The 16,836-nt window shown below is 36.3% G+C and overlaps 1 protein-coding gene across 5 annotated transcripts in view; it reads left to right on the forward strand.

The window, feature by feature from the left end:
• Positions 1-4,134: 4,134 nt before the first annotated feature.
• Positions 4,135-16,836, forward strand: part of ADGB (androglobin) — a 297,945-nt gene continuing 285,243 nt past the window's right edge. For 3 of the 5 annotated variants that reach the window (XM_016428941.2, XM_007484700.3, XM_016428942.2), the window contains exon 1: positions 4,144-4,300. In XM_016428941.2, coding sequence (XP_016284427.1) covers positions 4,227-4,300 — 74 coding nt within the window. In that variant the 5' untranslated portion in view covers positions 4,144-4,226. Of the gene's footprint in view, positions 4,301-16,836 lie in introns of all 5 variants that reach the window. The other 2 variants (XM_007484699.3, XM_016428944.2) reach the window with 2 other exon arrangements.

Raw genomic sequence — 16,836 nt, forward strand, 5'->3', positions numbered from 1 at the left:
TGATATGTTGTAGAGATGGATCTTGTTAAGGTATGGGCTGCATTAATTGGGTTTGACATCCCTTCTAACTCTGAGATTTAGTATTTTGAATTTTCTCTAATGAAAAGTAGGGATGCTGTGTCCTCTGAAATAGGAGGAAAGGAAGAAAGTAAAGGTTTGAAGATGAAGGATATCTGAGGAAGCTCTTATCACATGATTTCAATCTCCTCAATAATATATTACTTAATATAATGGAAAAAGTGTTGCACTTGGGGTAATGGTAGATGTGAATTTAAATCCTGATTCCTACACTTACTATGTGACCAAGAAAATCACTTTGGGTTTTCAAATCTTAGTATTCTTAGGGAAAACTGGGGTAATATACTACCTGTGGTAAGTAACTTCATATAATCATAATTAGAATTGAATAAAATAATGTATTTTTCACTGAGAGGTATGACAGTAGGCCCCAAAAGACTCTTGAAAAGTTACAATGCTAATGGAAGTTTAGGCTTTCCTTCTGAGGGGGCAACTGAAGTTGTATAAATAGTAAAAGGGCAAAAAAATGCTCCATATTTCAAAACCTTTCTGGAGTTTTTGAAGTCTTTCTGGAGAGTTATGAAGGTATTAATGAGAAATAAAGTGAATTAACGTTAGCTAGTTCTTGTTCCCAGGCCTGAAGGGAGAATCCCCTAATCTATATACAAAGTGAGATCAGGAAAACCCCTTAAGTGCTCTTGTTTTGTGGTCTTAGGTCACTGAAGATACATTCAGGATAAAATGATATATAAAATATAACCAGGGAACAGATCATAACATTTTCTTTATACCTCAAACAAGAAAGTACAGAAAGGGAGGTTGAATAGAGACAATACAGTTCATCCACACTCTCTACAAGGCATCTATCAGTCTCTAGACTTCTCTGATGATCATGGACAAGGGAAATTTCTATGCTGCCACAGGCTCCCTTAGCCATCCATTGTCTTACTCTTCTCTCAACATCACTTTCCTAATTTAATTTCCATTATCCAGCAAACTTCAAGGGCTGAAAGACATGAGATATGGGATCAAACTCTACTTCAGACACTTATTAGCTATATGACGAAGGCAACTCACTTAATCTCTCTGTGCCTCAGTTTCTTCATCTGTAAAATGAAGGGATTGGACTTGACATACAAGGTCCCTTCCAGTTTTAGAACTATTATTCTATGATCCTAGAGTTTATTCTCACACCACATGCTTCAGATATAGTGAACTTCATCTCCCAGTGATTAGTTGCTACTTATTTGCAGGGGGTTGGGGGGTTTGTTGTATGTATGGTGCTTTGTAAATCTTATAGTAATATATAATTAAAACTGTTATTATTGGTGAAAAAGAATATTTTGCTACTTAAGTCTTTTTCAAATAATCAAAACTGTTTCTCTCTTACAGTTTTTCCTATTGGGGTACCCAAAGAGGAAACTATAAATGCTATAGCATTTACAAATTAAAGAAGTTCTTTAAAATAATTGTTCTAGAAATATAATTTCCAAGTACTTTAAAGGTAATCCTTTTTCAAAAATCAAATGTTAGAGGATTGAGATCTCGATAGTAGAAATATTTTTAGACTTATTACATTATTGTTCTAAAATTAATTTTAAAATAGAAATCAATACAATTTCTTCAATAGAATAACACTTCTTTTGAGATTTTTTTCAAAGGACAATGTGCATTATAAATCTTTGCAGAAATAGGATGTCAGATGCATTCACTAGAGAAAGCAAATTTCCTTTGTAGTATATGATAAATGATGTAATTTGTGAGATTGATGGCTTTTTTAAAAAACCCAGCTATCCATTTTCTGTGAAATTTCTGTCTTCTCCTGCCATTTTTAAATAGTCCCCTGGAAAAAAGCAACACCCATTATGTTTAGCACAGAATTCAGACAGCCCAATAGATGAAAAATATCCATTAGTCAAGCTATCTCTGATATGAAATGAAAATTACTTTGATTGAAAGGAACATTTCTGAAGCTATACTGCTAGTGGATTAAATAGCAAAAGGTCCTATTTTTTCTTTACTTCAAAAGGATAATTATAATATCTTGACAAGTATTGATGGCATCTTGGAAGACATTTTGTTATAATCAGGAAAACAATGTTATTTCTTACTTAAAGAACTTAGGGAATTTTATTTATTTTCTCTTATGGTGACACTAAAATAGGATCTTAAATTTCCAAGTTCTTATATTATTGCTTCTCTGTATTCAGAATTCACCTTAAGAGACAACAGAAATTCTGAGTCAACTCTCCAGAAAAATAAATTCTTTGCCAAGATAATTGGATTAGTATCTCTGATCCTGTTGGTTAACTCAAAGGTGGATGTTTTAGATGACCCCCCTCAAAGGGTGACTGAACAAGCTGAATATCAAGGAGAAAAAATGGAATGTTCTATAGGAAATAATTGCTAGCATTTATATAGTTCTTTCAGTTTTTTAAAATGCTTTATAGCTATTATCTCATTTATCCTTACTTTCAGCCTAGGAGGTAGATATTCTTATTAGCCCTATTTTATAGATTTGCTCAGCTTGGGGCCAGACTTGGAGTTTTGTTGTTCAGTTGTGTCTGACTCTTGGTAGCCCCATCTGGGTTTTCTTGGTAAAGATACTGGAGTGGTTGACTATTTCCTTCTCCAGCTCATTTGACAGATAAGGAAACTGAGGTAAACAGGTTGAAGTGACTCGTCGAGGGTTATACAGATGAAGTTGGATTTGAGCTCAAAGGCTAGTGATGATGGTGTGATAAGAAAGAAATAAAATAAATGCCCATAAGTTCAAAAAGAGTGTTTGGAAGAGCTTTACAAAGACCATGAAAACCAAAGGAGAGAGACTAAGGAAAAATTAGAATTAAAAATAAGAGCAAAGCAAGAAAATCAAGAAAATTAAGAACGGATGTGGAATTATGAAAAGATTTTTTTTTTGTGTAAGTTGGCAGAGTTAAAGTTAGGATACACATAGGTTCACCCCTCAGATCTTACATGTGAGACTTATGGTCAGCGATTTAATCTTTCATCTGTAAACAGAACTTTATCATGTCCTCTATAAACTAAGCCCTAAACAACTCCTCTTCCAAGGTAATTTTGGGGAACAAATATAATACTTGCTGTAAAGTCCTTTGGAAAAAAAACAAACAAACAAACTTGATAGGGCTCTTTATAAAGGAGCAGCTAATGTCTCAGTGGAGAGTTCCAGGCTTGGGGGAGGACCCAGGTTCAAATGTGACCTCTGATTCTTTCTAGCTGTGTGACCCTGGGCAAGTCACTTAACACCCAGCCCTTACCACTCTGCTGTCCTGGAACTGATACTTGTATTAATTCTAAGACAGAAGGTAAGGGTTTTAGAAAAAAAAAAGTTCTGCATAAAGTGATCTTTTACTACCATAGTGAAATTGGGTTTTGGACAAAGGTTTGGGAGATTCTAAAATATGTCAGGGGGCCTAGGAGGGCGGGCCTACCAGAAAAACACAAAAAAACTTTAATAGCAAAAAACAGGAGGGAGAAGGAAAGCAGCAAGACGGGAAAATGATGATGGCACTGTGCCTATTCCGGTTTAAGACAGAAGCACATAATAATAGGCTTCTAATAAATACGCACTGATTGACTATTGATTGAATGGCTCTGACTTGAAGAAAGCACAGGCTGAACGTGTGGGAGAGGAAAAAGATTTCTTAGACAAGCCAAGGCCAGAGGGAGAGGCTGAAAGCTGTCCGGGAAGATCCAGGGGTGGCAGGTAGGGGTCCCTCTGCCACTACTAGAAATATCTCATCCCAGGCCTTTGCTTCCTCTCCCTTCCCTCCAATCCTTGCTCACGGGCTCCCCCTGCTGCTGGGTATTCTCCCGCCCAATCTACAACCAGCCCCAGCGACTTCTTTTTTAATTTTTTTCCCCCTTTCCAGTCAGAAACTCAACTTTCTCGCTGGACTCGGACCCTTACTATTTGGCGGTGGACGCGGGCCCTTTTCTGAGTAGGGAGCACTCCCCGATCCAGCCCTGGCCCTAGCAGGCCGCCCCCCCCCCCCCATTTCTCCGTTCCGCCCCTCCCCCCCCCCAGGCTGGAGGGGCCAGGGCTCCGAACGCGTCAGGGATTGGTTGCTGCTCTGTGAGCCTACAGCTCCTAGCAACTCCACAGATGCGGAGGACGCAAACCGCGTTCCCTCAGAGCTGCACGAAGGTAGTCGAACTCCGGGCGCTCGCTCCTTTCTGCTAGCACCATGGCTTCTAAACCAGGCAAGAAGAAAGAGCTTCACCGCATCAGCTCTGTGCATGGGTTCGAGAAGTCAAAAGAGTAAGGGAGCATGTCCTCCCCCTTCTCCGCCCTGCTTGCTTATCCGTCCCCTCCTCTCTCCTATCAACTTTGTCCCTGCGGAAGGGGGTGGGGATGGGGCAGAGGCGAGGCAGCCCACCTGCGCACCCCGATTTCTCGTAGGAATCTGGATGTAGAGACCTTTCAATCCTTCTCTCGGTATGTCCTTGGGGAGACTGGCTCAGAGAGGTCGAGGGACTGGATCAAAGTCACGCAGAAGCAGAGGCGGGGCCCCTCCTTCCAAACCCACCCTTGCTTTCTGCCTCTCCTATCCCCCACATACCGAATTTCTTCCCCATTTATCTGTTTTTTTTCTTCCTTCCCCCAAACTTCTTTACCTCAGCAGCCATCCCTCTTCTCTCCCCTATCTCCTCCCCCTTCCCCCCTCCCCCGGAGCCTCAGTTAAGGCTCCCACTGAGTTTCTTGAGAGACGCACCTACTGCGAGGCGTGTACATAATTTTCGTTTCCAATTTATCTTAATTTTCCTTTTTAATGAGCTGAGTCCGGAGCATTTGGGTGGTTCAGTGGAGCCCTGGATTCAAGTGTGGCGTCAAAAATGTCCTAGCTGTGTGACCCTGGGCAAGTCTCTTAACACCCATTGCCTAGCCCTTACTGCTCTTCTTTCTGTCTTGGCCACCAATACTTTGATTCTCAGACGGAAGGTGAGGGCTTAAAACAAAAAGTAGCAGAGGCCAGCATGTTCTACCGGATGGGTGGTGACTTCAGTCAGGGAGACTTTAGTTCTAAAGTGTTCTCTGAGCTATCTCACTGTGGGACCTTGGGCAAGTCACTCAACTTTTACTACTACTTAATCTTGTAGCATTCCCCAAGCATCTTTTTACCTACTCCTCATCCCAGTCCCTTTCTGAACCATCAGCCCAAATGAACCCTTAAAAAAACAAACACACACACACACACATCCTTTATAAAGTGTGACTTTAATGCAATAACACAAATTCTTGTTTAAATGACATAATAGATAGAAAGTCACTTGAAATTAGGTTAAAAGCTGTAAATTGTAAGAAGTTATATACCTTAATGTTAATTAATTAATGCCGTTTGTATTTTTTCTAAAAAGACATTCAAATTAGCTTATTTTTTGGACCACTAAGAATTGGGTCTTGTTTTTGGCACACAGTCTTGTTTCTCTTCAGAAATGGTGGGGACTGTTAGAATTGACCTAGCACAGGTATCTGGTGCTCAATTTTAAAACAAACAAACTTCCAGAATTTATTGAATAAAATGGAATTGAGCAAAGATAATGGTTTAAATATTGGGGATTGTTATATTCCTGTCTTTTTTCATTTATGATGGTGCCACCTGAAATGCAGGTTCACACACAGGTGATATGTGATGAGGTGATTTTGTTCTTTTTCTTTTAAAAAAGGAAGATCTTTAAGCAAGACCAGTCTGTTCAGAATTCATGGTTGTCTGATTTCTGGGTTCCATACTGTCTATTGCATTTATTCTGACTGAAGTAGCCCTATCTGTGTCTGTGGTTCTAATTTCAGTCTTCATCAGTTCATACATATTTCTTTTTGTATCTGGATTCTGTCTTTGAATACTCCACAGTCTGATGTGGAAAAGGAAGAACACTTGTTCTGAGACCAGTAGTTTCATAGGGAAGGATTTTAGTTTGCTTTGAGAGCCTCTTACCAATTAGAGCTTATTATTATTAGACCCTCTTTAGATCTGTAAAGAGACTGCTGGGCCAAATTTCAACTTTTCTTGAATAATTCCAGATTGCTTTTTTTAGAAAAGTTTATATCATTTCACAACTCTGCCAGTAGTAGTATGCTTTATTTCCCTAAGCCTTCTAACTTGTATTTTTTTCTGTCTTTGATCATGTTTGTCAATTTGATGAATGTGAAGTGAAACCTTGTGATTGTTTCAATTCACATCGCTATCTGGAGCATTTTTAGGTATGGTCACTTGGTGTCTGGTAATTTAAATTTCTTTTGAAAACTGACTCTTCATACCTTTTTCTCCACTTATCTATTGGAGAATTTCTCTTGGTCTTGCCCATTTGTGTCAATTCCCTATATAATTTGGAAATTATACTTTTATTATGTATATTTGATGTAAGTTTTTTCTCACCTTACAACTTCTATTTTTGTTTAAATTGTTGATTTTTGTTCATGTAAAAGCTTTAAAAACTTTATAAGATTGAAATTATTTATTTTATCTTTTTGTGACTTCTTTCATCCTTTGAATTTGTTAAAAATCCTAATTGGGAAACTTAGCTCCTTCCATTCCCCATTTGTCACGATATGTGATTGTTTCCATTAGGTATTTATTGCATATAATACACAGTTTCTGTTTTAAACTTGTTTTCTGGTTAGAAAAACTTTCCAGTTTTTTTCCAGTGATTTCTGTTGAATAGAGATTCTTTCCTACAGAAGTTGTATTCTAGGGTTTACTGAATACTAGTTTATCATATTTTTTTCTTTAAGGTCTTACTTATATGTTCAATTCCAATGATCCATTTTTCAAATTTTTAATAAGATACCAAATTCTTTTGATGAACACTACTTTGTGGAATAATTTAAAATTTAGTAATGAGGCATTCTTGCATATCTGTTGTTAAGTTTATTATTTCCATTGAAATTCTTAACTTTTTTCCACTTTAATTTTGTTATTATTTTGTCATTTCCTATAATTTTATAAAATAGTTACATCAGGAAAAATAAATCCACTGCACAGATATAAACATTTAGATGAATAAAGTCAAAAAGTCAGAAATCTACAAGTCAGGGTAGAAAGTTAGATTTTATTGGAAGAGTATTGGAAGAGGGCCAAATCTCCTAATAAAAATGGTCTCCTGCACATATTACAAGGTTAGACCCCAGCAAGAGATGCTTTAGTATGGCAGAGAGCCGGTTTATATAGATACAATGACAGACTGAATATTCCCGTACAAGGCTGTGTGAGTTATATTTCTATACAAGGAACAGGACCTATATCACAAGACATAACATCCTATAGACCTTCTTAGGAAACAGTTAACAAACAACAAAGCTGATTGGTTAGTTCACTTAGGAAAACCCATATTTGTCCAAAGGTTAAATCACAAGGCAATACCCTTATTTAGAGAAATAATAATGACCATTACCTAAGACTCATCTGATATTAGGAGAATGATATTACTTATGGATAATTCCAAATAAGGGAAGGGTGTAGGTATTTGCACCATATCTTGACATGAAACTCAGATGGTCTGCATCTTAGGGAAAAGGGAAATGCAAACTCCATAACCAACAAGGGAGAGATTGAAAAATCCCCTTAGAAGCAATTTTATGCTTTAGTTAGAAATCCTTATAAAGGGGGCAGCAGGGTGGCTCAGTGGATTGAAAGCCAGGCCTAGAGACATTAGGTCCTAGGTTCAAATCTGGACTCAGACACTTCCCAACTTTGTGACCCTGGGCAAGTCATTTGACCCCCATTGCCTAGCCCTTACCACTCTTCTGCCTTGAAACCAATACACAGTATTGACTCCAAGATGGAAGGTAAGGGTTTAAAAAACAAGAAAAGAAATCCTTATTAAAAATCATGAATTCTACTGATTATAATTAAGATCATGATGATATTATACGAATCACTTTAGAATCACAATATTGATTATCTTAAACCTATCATTATCATTAAAATTCAATCAAGTATAAGGGAGTAGTAGTCTATCTTCTCAACAGTTTTTTGGTTAGACTCTAAGTCATATTGCATTAAATCTATAAAATATTTTAGATAGTAGCATCATTTTCATTCTCTTGGTATTGCCTAACCATGACCAATGAATTCTGTTCCAAAATTTTAAAGCCTTCCTTTATACAGATAAGAATGTTCTGTAGTTGTGTTTATATGAATCTTAAAAAGGTTAATTCCCTAGCATTTTTTATTCTGAAAGGAATTTTTCTTTCCATCTCTTTCTCTTGGATTATATTAGCAATATACATATATGTGTGCATATACATAAATACAAATATATGTAGACTAATGATTTTTATAGGTACCTTTTGTATCCTGCTTTGTTGTAAATGTACCAATTCGGTTTTTTTGTGTTTATTTTTTCTTTAATCAAATCCCTGCCATTCTTTAAAGAAACTACCATGTTGTTTGGAAATAGACATTATTTTGTTTCTTCTTTCCCCGTGGTTATTCATTACATTTCTTATTCTTGTCTTTTTGCTATAGCTAACATTTCTAGCACTATGTCAAATAATAAGGGAGATAGTGAACATTCTTGTTTTATTTCAATCCCATTGAGAAAGATTTAGATGTTTTGTTATTATGCATAATGCATGCTGTTAATTTTTTTATTCTTCAAAACTTATGCCTGAAGCTTGTGTTTTGAAGGCTGAAGGAATTAGTTTTTTTTTCCTCTTCTAATACAAATACTTTAACAAAACTTGTTACCATTGTAGGGAGCCTATGAGCTAATACAATAAAGAGAAAATCCATGATTCTGCCATGTAGGGCTGTTATAGATTTTGAAATATAAAACTGAATTTGGAAGGTCTAGTTTTGAAATGCAATGAGTTGAAAATTACTTAAATAAAATAAACTGTTCAAACCACTATATATGTCAGAGATATATACTTATTTTGATATTAAAAAAAAAGATCTGTGATTCTAATTTTGAGTAACCCCTCCACTAGAATTGGTTGCAACATATGCAAGAAGTAGCCTTGCACAATAAAAGGTAAGCTGGACTCCTAGGCAGGAGGCAGAGGTTGAAGTCCCAACTAAGTGTTTCACAGATACCTTGTCTTTGGAATGCAGATTAAAGCAGGCTGAGCTAGAAAAAAAGGTGAAGAGAGTTAGGCTTTAGGTGGCTGCCTTTTGAAATGCAGGCTGAAGCAGCTGAAGGTTGCCAGTGAAAGATTCTGGAGGAGGGAGCTGTGGATACAAGACTGCCAGCCTAGCCTCTGGTACATAAATTACTTCCTCAATCACTAGTCTACAGTTTTAGCCATTTTAAAAGTACAAATTTAAAAGGCTTATACTAAAACAAGAGATACAGATTGTTGCTGTTTCACTCAGGCCAAAAGGATTTAGAGGCTTTTGAGTTAAGGATGGGGGTGGGGCAGTCCTGTCCAGCTGGGGATGCTGTCTCAAAGGGACTAACTTTAGTAACTTCTATGGGGTCCAAAGGGGTATTGATTTTGGAGATATTACTATTGCTAGCTAATTGTTACCTTGAGAATAACACATTAATTCCTCATTCCACACATCAGGATCTCCTGTAACCAGGCCTGGCTTTTTATCCACTGGGCTACCTACCTAGCTGTCCCTCATATGTATTTTTATCCTTTTAACATCTAGCATAGTATCTTAAACTTTTTCATTAAATATTTATTAAATAGTGAAGATTTGAAATTATGTAAATTTTAGGTTTAAAAAATATATAGCATGTAGGTTTAGTTTTAAATACTAGAAATGTTTAAAAGGGAAAAAAATGCCATGCTAAAATACCAGTTGTTGTAAAACCCTTGAAGGGAATATCTGCCACATGTTATATAAATGACTTAAAAATTATGATGTTTGCATACTAACCTAACCTGTGGCAGAAGAGAGAATGGAAACACTCTATCCCATAAAAGAAACCATCTGAATCCTTGTGACCTGTGCTACAGATCCCAATTATCTTGATGGAATGTACATGAATCCAGAGAATTTGACAAATACTGAAAAGAAAAGAGAAGTGTAGAATTGTCTTTGGTGTCAGGAAGATTTTGGTTCAAGATCTTCCTTTGGCATGTATTATCTGGCTGACCATGGGACCCCCTCATTTAACTTCTTACAGTTTAGGTTACAAAAATTAAGAAAGATGTCTACAACTACCTGACTATTTAAAAGAGTTTAATCACATTAGTAAATAGTTCTTTTAGTTGGTTATAACCCAAAGGTAAGCTTGGAAGTTAAGGAGCATGGTGGGGTAATTATTTAATATGTAAAGGATTGATCTGTGATCTTATCAATATGTGTATACCTTTTATTGATGCAATGACTCAAATCTTATCCACTGTTACTCTTGCCTCCTATATCCCCACACTGAACATTGGAAAGAACCTTAGAAATCATCTAGATCAGCCTTTACTTGAACAAGAATCCTCTTTATCCAATTAAATGAATCAATAAGCCTTTGTTTAAAGACTTTTACTATTGATGAACAAAATAATAAATACCATGAACCTTGATATATCATTAATGGGCTTCATTTAGTTCTTTTTTAAAATTAGGCCAGGATCACTTTGGCTCAGATTTCTAAGGAATTTCAGAGGTAATCTAGTCCAACTTTTAGTTATTCTAGACTATTTACCACAACTTATTTCAAAGTGGGTATCTAGTCTGTTTGAAAATCACTAATGAGGGCAAGCTATGCCATTTTTTTGGTAATATTTTATTTTTCCCTCAATTTCATGTAATTTTTTAAAATTAAAAAATATTGAGGGTAAATGACTTAAATATAGAGAGTGAAATCATAAATAAATTAGGTGAACATAGAATAGTATACCTGTCAGATCTATGGGAAAGGAAGGAATTTAAGACCAAAGAAGGATAGAGAACATTACAAGATGTAAAATGAATAATTTTGATTATCTTAAATTAAAAATTTTTGTACAAACAAAACCAATACAACCAAAATTAGAGGAGAAGCAACAAACTGGGGAAAATAATTTATAACAAAATTCTCTGACAAAGGTCTAATTTCCAAAATATATAAGGAACCAAGTCAAATTTACAAAAAAACTGTAATAGTTAAAATGGATGGTTGTCAAAAATTGTAACTAACCCTTAAGTCACAAGACTGTTAATATCTAGATTTATTAGTAAGAAAAAAAAATAAGAGAAAAATAGAGAAGGTGAATTTCTTAGCCTAATAATCCAGAGCCTAACAACTCAGTGTCTGTTTCCGAATCTTAGCCTCAGAAAATAATTCCCTCAGCTTCCTGCTGGGTCTCATCTTATACATCCTTACTACACTCACTTCTCTTACATCACTTCCCAGGGACCACAATTCCTCAATTATCCTGGCACCACCCAGGGGGGCAGTGCTTGTGGGATCAATTTCCTGGTTGCTGATTGACCCAAATTCAAAACAAATGGAAGGGAAATCTAAATCTCTGATTGATCAAATAAAAATACAAATTCCCTTCTCACAAAACAAAACAATTTTCCAATTGACAGATGGTCAAGGGATATGAATAGGTGGTTTTCAGATGAAGAAATCAAAACTATCAATAATCAGATGAAAAAGTATTCTAAATCCTTCCTCATTAGAGAAATGCAAATCAAAACAATTCTGTGTTATCACCTTAAACCTAGCAGACTGGCCAGTATTAAAGGAAAATAATAAATGTTGGAGGGGAAGTGGCAAAATTGGGACACTAATGCATTGCTGGTGGAGTTGTGAATTGATACAACCATTCTGGAAGGCAGTTTGGACATGACCTTTTATCTACCTGTACCACTACTGGGTTTGTACCCCAAAGAGATAAAAAAATGGTTGTACAAAAATATTTATAGTTATGCTTTTGTGGTGGCAGAAAATTGAAAAACCAAGGCGATATCCCTCAATTGGGGTATGACCGAACAAATTGTGGTATATGATGGTGATGGAATACTATTGTGCTATAAGTAATGATTAACTGCTTGATTTCTATATGTACTGAAAAGACCTCCATGAACTGATGAAGAGTGAAATGAGGAGAACCAGGAGAACATTATATGCAGTAACTGAAACATTGTGGAATGGTCAAATGTAATAGACTCTGCTATTAATAGCAATGCAATGATCAATGCTGTCCACATCTAGAGAAAGAACTGTGGGAGTATAACCACAGAAGAAAAACTTATGATTTATCACTTGGTTGTGTGGGTATATTTATTTAGGGTTTTGGTTTTAAAATATGACTCTATTACAAATATGATTAATATGGAAAAAAAAGATTTTTAGTATTAAGACATGTATAAACCCAGTGGAATTGCTTGTCAGCTCTGGGAGGAGGTAGGGGAGAGAGAAGAGAGGAGGGAGAGAACATGAATCATGTAACCATGGAAAAATAGTCTAAAAATATGAAAAAAATTAAAGTTAAAAAAAAGAATTTGAAAAGTCAGCATGTGAAGCTGTGGGGACTCACTCTTGACCATTCCTTTGGACTTGTGAAAGAAGCCCCTCTCTCAGCCTTCTAGGTGGCAATTATCTATGTAGCCATTTCTGGCAAGTGTCAGTGTGGCATGGACCTCCTGGGCTCTAATCTGGGACCTGATCTTACTTTAAATTGGGCTGGAAACCTTATTTCTCTTTTTCTCTTTACTAACAAATACTTATAAATTTAGTATAAAATCTCCAAGATTATTTTTTATTCATAACAGTAGGTTGGTAAGGTAGAGTCAATGCTGTTTGTCTTGGTTTAAAAGACCAAGAGAAGGGGAGAGTATATTCCATAAAAAATGAACATCCTAGTGAAGAGTCACCATAGCATCAGGCTTCGGAATTTGCAATTATAAGAACCTTTTCACTGTGACAAGTGGGATGGTACAAATAAAGATAGTAAGAGGATAAACAGGCACTCCTCCTGTTCTCCCAACTGTGGCCAGACCTCTGCTGTCCTGCAGCCACAGTTTCTAGTATTCTCCTCTGTCTTGGACTGAGACCAAGGTTCCTACTCCTTTGTGCCTCCTTTTGGCTCTGGGACTGCAACCCCAAATTGCATATGAGTAATGCAACCGTATTCTGAACCTAGCACCTACCAACGGGTCCCTGTAATCTACTTTTGGATAGTTGTCTAAATCTCTACCACCACTGGGCTTGAGAGTTCCATAATCTACTACTGTTGCCATTATGGCCACCTCCAACTTTTTTTTTTGACTTGCTATGGTGCAGTGTGCTCTGTTTAGTCTGCTGGTTTTTTAGGCCCACCAGCCAGTGAGAGACATTTCCTGATGACTTTCTAAGTTGTCTTGAAATGGAAAATTGTTTTATTCAAACTTTTGTTGATTCTGCTGCTCTAGAATTCAATTGAGGCATTATTTTAGAGCAGAATAGAAGGGAATTTGTGAAAATACTCAGCTGAGTATACTGATTCCTCATCTATTGTGGGAGTTATGGTTCCAGAGACCCCTAGGATAGGTGAAATCTGTAAAGTAGCTGCATTATATTTATTTTATTATTTGTAGATATTTTAAGGCTTTATAAACCCATTCCACTCTTCTATAAATATTTTACATACTCTTATTAACCTATAGTCTCTTAGCCAATCTGCTCCCAGGATACAGAACACAGTGCTTTGTTGGTCACCTTTCATTCCATCAGCCAGTAGTGTGCCGCAATAAGTGTAACTCTGTCTCTGTATAACAGAATTAGATATGGTGAGGAATGACTGTATTTCTTTACTTAGCCATCTTGACTTTATTTTCTTTGATGCATTTTTAAAACATGTAAATGGGAATATAACAAAAAATAAGCTGAATCCAGAGTAGCTAAACAAAAAATAGTGGTCTCAGAGAAAAGATAATGAAACATTTCCCTATCTTCATGCTAGAAAAAAGGACATAACTACTAGAGCCAACTCACATGCACCCACATACACATACACACAGAAACATTTGTATGTATGCAATAAGAAGTCATTATAGTATTAGGAGCTTTTAAATACATCCTTTGTTAAGAGTGGATTTTAATAATGAGTTCTTATGCCCAAAATTTGGATCTATATTTTTGTTGAATATAAAGTTACATTAATCTGTTTATTGTATTGAAGTAGACAAAACTCTATATTCCTAGGGAACCAGGAAGCTTACAGGCTTCCCCAGGGAGACATGAAGGCTCAGACTCAGTTCAATTTATGGCAGTAGTAAATGTCTCCATTGAGAACATTGGAATGTACCTTATCCTCAAAAACGCTAAAAGCACAAATATCTGTTTCCGTAAATTATGCTTGCTTGTGTCTGTCAAACCCTATAAGGAAATATACATGTATGACTGCTCATCAAAGGAGGATTTCCTGTCCATCTGTACTTCTATAAAATCTGCACCTACCCTTTGGTCAGTGTGATCCTCACTTAGGAGGGCCCTTGGCCAGTAAAAATAAAGGTTCCAATAATTTGAACTTCTGGGTGTCTGGATATTGTTCCATTTTATTTGGAGGCCCCAGCGAGATATATAGTCCAGCAAGGGCCTGGGGAGGGACCTAGGAGAGGAGAGGTATGTTGGTATGTGAATGTGAGGGGAGGTGGAGGGAGGAGTGGGCACCAGACTGTGGTGTACAGTTTTCTGGCTGGGTGAATAACCCCAATTTTACTGGGGCAGCCTATTACCATACTGGGACCCCATAAAGGAGCCTCAGATCTGGTCTGATTCTGTGACCTCCTTTGGGGATGTGAGTTGAATATGGGCCAGAGGAGTACACAGCTCCTATTGTATGTGAGGACATAGACTGGAAACCCTGGGAGGTGAGTGGAGCCCTCTCTGAGAATTGTCCATAGCTCTCATGATGGAATTCTCAGACAAAATTCTAATCAGTTTTGGAACCATCTGTTCTGGTAAGTCTAGTCTGTTTTCTTTTGACAATTCTTGATCCAGGGGAGGCTTTTGGATTGTCCGACATGGCATTAATTCCACAGCTGGTTGCTGGAAGAGATGTCTTCTGGAACTGCTGGGGAAACCCGAAGTTCACATGAATGAGTGTGTGATGGAGTGTGTGTCTTGTGGATTTCTATTGAGTCTTTGTTTTGTCCCTGTGAGGTTAGCCTTAATGGGTCAGTCCTCATCATATTCTCTGACCCAATGAGCATGCATATATTCTTAAGAATTTTCAAAAAGGCAACTGCAGATTAACAAAGGAAGGAGTTAGGGAGGAAGAGGCAAAATGAGTTTAAGATGCAGTTTCACAAAGAGGAATTTCATTCATAGTTACTATTTCCTACTCCCTCTACCTGCATTCCATACATTCCAAACTCCAGTAGCAGGCTTCTAAGCAAAAGCAAGACAATCTGAGTCAGAATGGGGAGGGAGGGAATTTAAAAGTTCTTTCCTTAAGAAACCGAGTCATTCTTATGATAAACAGCTTATGAATAGTACATGTTGTTAGAAAGAAAAAAGGGAGCCCAAAAGAGAGACAGTTTAGATCAATCAGACTATGTAGGGTGCAGAGAAAGTTAGGGACAGAATGAGAAATTCCACGAAGTCAGCTCAGTCAATCATGAGACTTCAATGCTACCCATAGTATTTTGCCCAGAAAGCAGCTTAAAGGGACAGATAGTACGTTGCAATTTTTTAACGAATTTTTTTCACTATAAATATTTCTTTTTAAGAATGGATCCTAAAACATAGATTTTTTTTCTTTCAAAGCATGCTTGTTACAACGTTGTCTGTTTATTTTTTTTGTTTGTTGATCACAGTTTGTTTGACACAGTTTTGTCTCTATGCATTCTTAAATTGGACACTCACAAAAAGAAAAAAAGAGAATTGAAATGTTGAACTTCCCACATTCAAAAAAAATCCTCAGTATAGGACAAAAGTAAAAATCTGTTCAATGATTTTTCCTCTTTCTTCCTTTGGATGGGTCCACAAAGGAGAGAAAATTCAGAGCAGAAAAGGGAGATTTTTACTCCACCATTGATTGATTCAATTTTCACTTAAAATATAATTTTAAAGATTGATATATGCAACTTTGGAAAATTGCTAATGATTTTGATATGATACAATGTAATTTCATTTTTGGTGGTATTTGTTTGTTAGTTAAATGTGAAATGTTAGTCGGCTTTTATTGCACAGAAAACTCATAAAGAGATTTGTTTGTTAGACCTTGCAATGCATAATGGTTTTAGTGAATTTTAGAGTTATTTGAATATAATTAATGGCCAACCTGACACAGAGGGAATGTTCATTCTATAAAAGCAAAAATTATACTGGCTACTTTTATACAACAGGTCTATAGTACAAGATGTAAAAAGTCATGCAAAAAGGTTGTAATGTTATTGATGAGAACTTATTCTAGCATTTTAACTTGGGATTTTCAAATGAGATGCTATTTTAATGTATGGACTGTCAGAACTAGCAACAAGTGTTCATATGACATGGAAGAAGTTTTAAAAGTGATTAATCTGTGTATGTGATTTAATACAGGTACTAAGAATTTGATATTGAAATTGAGGTTATCTCATGCCCTATTCCAACAATTTACCCAAATATATTTCTTATTTGTAAATCATTGTTGGATTTGTTTGGCTATTCAGAAGTTTACTTGCCCCACAGAGATATAATTCTCTCTGTTGTTTAAATGTTTTTTTTCTTTTGTTACCTTTCCCTTTTCCTGCCTGGAAAAGAGTATAATTCTAAATCCTTAACCCTCTAACCTCTTAATTTTAATAATATTTATTTATAATACCCTTCTCTAAGAAATATGCACATACTTTATTCAACTATTCAAACCAAAGTGTAATAATCTCCCGAACTGTGGGTTTTATGTTTATTTATTCATTCTTTATTTTTTGTTCCTAGTACAGGTTAATCAAG

The sequence above is a fragment of the Monodelphis domestica genome, chromosome 2 (assembly GCF_027887165.1).
Source record: "Monodelphis domestica isolate mMonDom1 chromosome 2, mMonDom1.pri, whole genome shotgun sequence".
NCBI classification, from domain to species: Eukaryota; Metazoa; Chordata; class Mammalia; order Didelphimorphia; family Didelphidae; genus Monodelphis; species Monodelphis domestica.